At 48.9% G+C, this 6,342-nt stretch overlaps 1 protein-coding gene across 1 annotated transcript; it reads left to right on the top strand.

Moving 5' to 3' along the window:
• Positions 1-418: 418 nt before the first annotated feature.
• On the top strand, positions 419-5,030 carry LOC126291669 (uncharacterized). Its single transcript, XM_049985249.1, has 2 exons — positions 419-585; positions 3,918-5,030. The coding sequence occupies exons 1-2, from the start codon at positions 462-464 to the stop codon at positions 4,697-4,699; spliced, it is 906 nt and encodes a 301-aa protein (XP_049841206.1). The 5' UTR covers positions 419-461; the 3' UTR covers positions 4,700-5,030.
• The last annotated feature ends 1,312 nt before the right edge of the window (positions 5,031-6,342 follow it).

Here is a 6,342-nt window from a genome sequence, read left to right as displayed (position 1 = left end):
CTCCTCTTCTGCGTTTTGTTGCTACGCAATGGCCCTTGTCAACGTCACGGATCTGGGACCCGTTGGTTCGCCGATTTTTTGCTCACAAGGAGAGACTTCTTGTACGACGTGGTGTTTTGCTGTTGCGTTCTGATAATGATCAGTCCAGACACGTGGTACCACGTTCGTTACAGTCCTCTGTCTTACAGCTTCTCCACCACGGACATTGGGGTATAGTGAGAACGAAACCACTTGCTCGTCAGCACTGTTCTTGGTTCGGAATCGATGCCACGATTACGAATATGTGCTCTTCTTGCATGGTGTGTGCCGAACAACAATCAGCACCACCGCAGAAATTCTTTGCATGGCCAAAAGCCACTTCCCCTTGGCAACGCTTACACATCGATTTTGCTGGTCCACTCTGGAATGCTCGATGGTTGGTTGTGGTAGATTCGTTCAGTAATTTTCCTTTTGTTGTCCGGATGTCTTCCACGACGTCATCTGCCACCATCCAAGCGTTATCCGCTATCTTTCGCATTGAAGGTCTTCCACAGACCATTGTTTCCGACAATGGCCCGAAATTCATGTCCACAGAATTTCAGGTTCCTGTGTAAGGTGTCAGGCAAATCCAACACCTTCCATAAAAACCCTGACATAATAAGCAAATCTACTAGTATGTCACATAGCTCCGAATAAATCGTGACATTAAATTAACCAAAGTAATACAAGTAACGAGTGAGCAAATGGAATACCACAGACTAACACAAGAATGCCTAAATGCATGTCGTACCTTCCCACCGTGAGGCAGACGCAGTTCCGAGGGGAGAAACGAGGACAGAAGCCAAGAGCAGAACCGTGTTGAGCTAGAAGGCTCTACGATAAGTGACGGACGGGCCAGCCTACCTGTACAACTACCACCCACACGTTTTAGCTTGAGACTTTTTCGCGTCTCAGGTACGTCAAGGACCGCCCCCCAGCCCATGTTAAAAGATAGAGCCCTCCAGAAGAACAGTATAGATCTTACGATAACGCTAAAAGGACCACACTAGCTGCAGGTTTTAGCGTGAGACATTTTAGCGTCTGTTACGTTGCAAACTTTAAAAACATGGACCCACCACGAGAAGTATAACGTTTCTCATTGGATAGACAGAATTTTTGTAGGCGGAGCTTAAGGTTAACATTGAGACCCTGATTGGTCAAATGAAAACACAGCCAGATAGTTTTTTTAAACCAACTTCGGTAAATTGTAGTAAGGAGAAGTTAGGAGAGTTGGTTCCGAGACGGCGAGCTGGACGGCTGGTGCGCCGGCCGCTGTCGCCCTGACGCTGCCTAAACACCGACAAGGTAATGAACGCACGCGATGTCGCATTTTTGAGCGCATAAGGCTTCACTCAGAACTGCAGAAGACTCATCTGTTAGATAAGTAATTAAAGATAATTGAGGGTCACTGTAGACCATTTTGATAGTTTTCTCTTTTGTGAAACTTAATTTAAACCTAGATTATAGATGTGATATGGCATAGATCATTCTTCGATCGATTGTAGAACTTGGAAACCCATTTAGGGAATATTCGCTCACATTTTTGTTGAACACTGTTGGTTTTTATCATCCTGTATTAGAACATTTCCTTTTACCAATAGTGCAATTTATAAACAATGTTTTGTGAGTAGAATAAAATTTCCAATGGTAAACTTAACTGCTTTTTCGACGTTATTTTACCAGCTAACTAAAAATAGGAAAGCCTTGAACCCTTTCCACTAAATTTAATTAGTATTAAGACTCTTTTACAGGGAGTGCAGTGGAGCTGACGCTGAGATCATTAAGTATTTGGTTATATGATCGCTAGTCTCACTGAACTCTTCTGAATTCTACATGTCATGTGTGGTCTGGCGTCTCCTTACCAGCAACAGGTCCCAGGTTCAAACTAGTTAATTCCCTAAAAAAAAAACTCAGAGCGTCGTTGCGCGAAAGTGGTAGGGAGACAAGATATACACTCATGGAAATGGAAAAAATAACACATTGACACCGGTCTGTCAGACCCACCATACTTGCTCCGGACACTGCGAGAGGGCTGTACAAGCAATGATCACACGCACGGCACAGCGGACACACCAGGAACCGCGGTGTTGGCCGTCGAATGGCGCTAACTGCGCAGCATTTGTGTACCGCCGCCGTCAGTGTCAGCCAGTTTGCCGTGGCATATGGAGCTCCATCGCAGTCTTTAACACTGGTAGCATGCCGCGACAGCGTGGACGGGAACCGTATGTGCAGTTGACAGACTTTGAGCGAGGGCGTATAGTGGGCATGCGGGAGGCCGGGTGGACGTACCGCCGAATTGCTCAACACGTGGGGCGTGAGGTCTCCACAGTACATCGATGTTGTCGCCAGTGGTCAGCGGAAGGTGCACGTGCCCGTCAACCTGGAACCGGACCGCAGCGACGCACGGATGCACGCCAAGACCGTAGGATCCTACGCAGTGCCTTAGGGGACCGCACCGCCACTTCCCAGCAAATTATGGACACTGTTTCTCCTGTGGTATCGGCGAGAATCATTCGCAACCGTCTCCATGAAGCTGGGCTACGGTCCCACACACCGTTAGGCCGTCTTCCGCTCACGCCCCAACATCGTACAGTCCGCCTCCAGTGGTGTCGCGACAGGCGTGAATGGAGGTACGAATGGAGACGTGTCGTCTTCAGCGATGAGAGTCGCTTCTGCCTTGGTGCCAATGATGGTCGAATGCGTGTTTGGCGCCGTGCAGGTGAGCGCCACAATCAGGACTGCATACGACCGAGACACAGGGGCAACACCCGGCATCATGGTGTGGGGAGCGATCTCCTACACTGGCCGTACACCTCTGGTGATCGTCGAGAGGACACTGAATAGTGCACGGTACATCCAAACCGTCATCGAACCCATCGTTCTACCATTCCTAGACCGGCAAGGGAACTTGCTGTTCCAACAGGACATGCACGTCCGCATGTATCCCGTGCCACCCAATGTGCTCTAGAAGGTGTAAGTCAACTACCCTGGCCAGCAAGATCTCTGGTATCTGTCCCCCATTGAGCATGTTTGGGACTGGATGAAGCGTCGTCTCACGTGGTCTGCACGTCCAGCACGAACGCTGGTCCAACTGAGGCACCAGGTAGAAATGGCATGGCAAGCCGTTCCACAGGACTACATCCAGCATCTCTACGATCGTCTCCATATGAGAATAGCAGCCTGCATTGCTGCGAAAGGTGGATATACACTGTACTAGTGCCGACATTGTGCATGCTCTGTTGCCTGTGTCTACGTGCCTGTGGTTCTGTCAGTGTGATCATGTGATGTATCTTACCCCAGGAATGTGTCAATAAAGTTTCCCCTTTCTGGGACAATGAATTCACAGTGTTCTTATTTCAATTTCCAGGAGTGTAGATTATAGATGTGATATGGCATAGGTCATCCTTCGATCGATTGTAGAACTTGGAAACCCATTTAGGGAATATTCGCTCACATTTTCGTTGAACACAGTTGGTTTTTACCATCCTGTATTAAATCATTTCCTTTTATCAATAGTGCAATTTATAAACAATGTTTTGTGAGATGAATAAAATTTCCAATGGTAAACTTAACTGCTTTTTCGACGTTATTTTACCAGCTAACTAAAAATAGGAAAGCCTTGAACCCTTTCCACTAAATTTAGTTAGTATTAAGATTCTTTTACAGGGAGTACAGTGGAGCTGACGCTGAGGTCATTAAGTATTTGGTTATATGATCGCTAGTCTCACTGAACTCTTGTGAATTCTACATGTCATGTGTGGTCTGGCGTCTCCTTACCTGCAACAGGTCCCAGGTTCAAACTAGTTAATTCCCTAAAAAACACACTCAGAGCGTCGTTGCGCGAAAGTGGTAGGGACACAAGATATAGAACAATCAGACACCACCATGAATGTTTAGACCTGTGCGGCGCAGACACCTGCTTTTGCTCCAGACGATGTTGTTTAATATCAAAACAACCGAGGTTCACGGCGTCGGCTCGAAGGGCGCATTCTTAGCTGCCTCGGACGCGCTGTATATCAGGTTTTGGGGGCCTCTGGTGAGGTGTATCGGCATCTCAATCAGCTGCGCCTCTGTCGTCGCACGGGATCTGCAGCTCGCCGTCTGCTTTCAGCGACGGTGCCGTCCGGTCAGCGCCCCGGGGACCCATCTACTTGCTCGCCTCAGCCCTAGGTGTTACCGACGCTGCCTTCCATTTTGCCCCATGACGACACGCCGCTGCCACCGCCGCCGCCGCCTGTTCTCCCGCCGTCGACGCCCGCAGTGGACGCGTCGCTGCAACCGCCGGGCGCCTCCCTGGGTCACGCGCAGCCGATCTCTTCCCGTGACCAGTTGTCTTCCGACATGGAACTCTTGCCCGCTCCGGACCACATGTCGTCCACGCCCGTCGGGTGCCCCGGTCCGATTGAGGTCGACACTTCGGCCCCTCCTGTCTCTCTACGGGCGCATACACCGCATGTTGGCGTGCACCCTGGAGCAGGTTTTCAGGCGTTTCCCAGCTCCTCTCGCTCCGAATGGCAGGGTGCGGGTGGCACAGCCTCGCCTGTTGTTAGGCTCCCCACTTCGTCGCATACGTCAACATGGGGTCTTCCCCACGGCGGGCGGAAGCCTTATGCCACAACCGTACTCCGATTTGCGGGGGAGGAATGTGGTGTCACCGCCAGACACCACACTTGCTAGGTGATAGCCTTTAAATCGGCCTCGGTCCGGTAGTATACGTCAGACCCGCGTGTCGCCACTATCAGTGATTTGCAGACCGAGCGCCGCCACACGGAAGGTCTAGAGAGACTTCCTAGCACTCGCCCCAGTTGTACAACCGACTTTGCTAGCGATGGTTCACTGACAAAATACGCTCTCATTTGCCGAGACGATAGTGTAGCATAGCCTTCAGCTACGTCATTTGCTACGACCTAGAAATGCGCCATATTCAGTTACCATTGTTATTGTGAATCATGTACTGTCACGAGCGACGTTCATCATTAATGGATTAAAGTTAAATATTCCACCAGCTAGGTCCGTTTTTCTCAATTCTAATTCCCTTGTCATGTTCCTGACCTCACGTCAGCCTGCGTGAGGTAAAACGCGTGCATTTAGGGCTCCTTTATTAACACGGTGTTGGCTCTCCTGCCAACCACAACAGTACTGATTTTAGTTTATACACAAAACAAATGTTATTAGCACTTTCATTTGCACCATCAGTACGTGCATTGTTTGTTCTGGCTTTAGATCTACTACATATTATTTTTCAAATAATTTTGAAAAACTTAGTATACAAAAATGACAGTAATACCTCCCCCTCCCGGATATTGAACTTCGCCGTTATATATACCCTCCCTTCCTACCAATTGTGACCAGGTCTTGTTCCCCCCCTCCCCCCCCACCACAGGGCCCCCTTTTTCCTCTCCGTCTCCCAGAGCAGATATTTCTCCTTCGCTCCCTGAGTTCCTGCACCCCTCCCTCACCCCCAAGGCTGTTTTTCTCTCGTGCCTTCCCTTCCCAGCTCTCCTTCGGCGCTCCTCCGACCTCATCCCCCTTTCTCTCCCCTCCTCCTCAACTCCTTTGCTCTTTTTATTTTTTGCCCCCGGTGGACCCCACAGGGATCATCTCACACTAGACGAATGTAGCCCCCATATTTGCGTGGTGGAGTAATGGTGGTGGACGAGTACGTGGAGACATTGTTTGCGCAGCAATCGCCGGTATAGTGTAGCTGAGGCGGAATAAGGGGAACCAGCCCGCATTCGCCGAGGCCGATGGAAAAACCGCCTAAAAACCATGCACAGACTGTCCGGTTCACCGGACCTCGACACATGTCCGCCCGGCGGATTCGTGCCGGGGAGTAGGCTCTCCTTTCCAATTTCGGCAAGCTGTGTGTTAGATCGCACTGCTAACTGGGCGTGCTAAATTTGAAGTAAATTAATTTTCAGTTTTACTCATCTTCAACAGTTATGTCTTCCCTTATCATACAGAAATTATACTGATTAGCCAAAACATCACGACCATCAGCTTAATAGCTTGTTTGCCCTTCTTTGGAATGAAACACGTAACTGATTTTGCGTATCGGGTATCTCATTGTTTGTTGGTTGAAACGTCCCCTTAGAAAAATTGTACATGACTGTGCTTACACTGACACACAATATTTTTGGCGCAACGCAATCTGACTTTCAATAATCCCTACAAGAGAATGACCCTGACTAAATTAACCTTTACGTTTCACAAATCACTTACCTCAAAAAAATCTTCGTTACTCAAACTACTGCAATACAGAGAGCGCCACTACTGCCAGCTAACTAAAAGATTCAAACTACGGAAGTCACTAACTACTGATAG

This window comes from Schistocerca gregaria, chromosome 9, assembly GCF_023897955.1.
Source record: "Schistocerca gregaria isolate iqSchGreg1 chromosome 9, iqSchGreg1.2, whole genome shotgun sequence".
NCBI classification, from domain to species: Eukaryota; Metazoa; Arthropoda; class Insecta; order Orthoptera; family Acrididae; genus Schistocerca; species Schistocerca gregaria.
The sequence above is the reverse complement of the archived record's forward strand: the minus strand, read 5'-3'. Positions and strand labels throughout refer to the sequence as shown.

Coding starts and splice junctions, on each gene's coding strand:
- LOC126291669 (XM_049985249.1), top strand. CDS start 462: ATGTCTTCCACGACGTCATCTGCCACCATCCAAGCGTTATCCGCTATC. Junction 586..3,917: donor GTCCACAGAATTTCAGGTTC/CTGTGTAAGGTG, acceptor GAATGTTTAGAC/CTGTGCGGCGCAGACACCTG.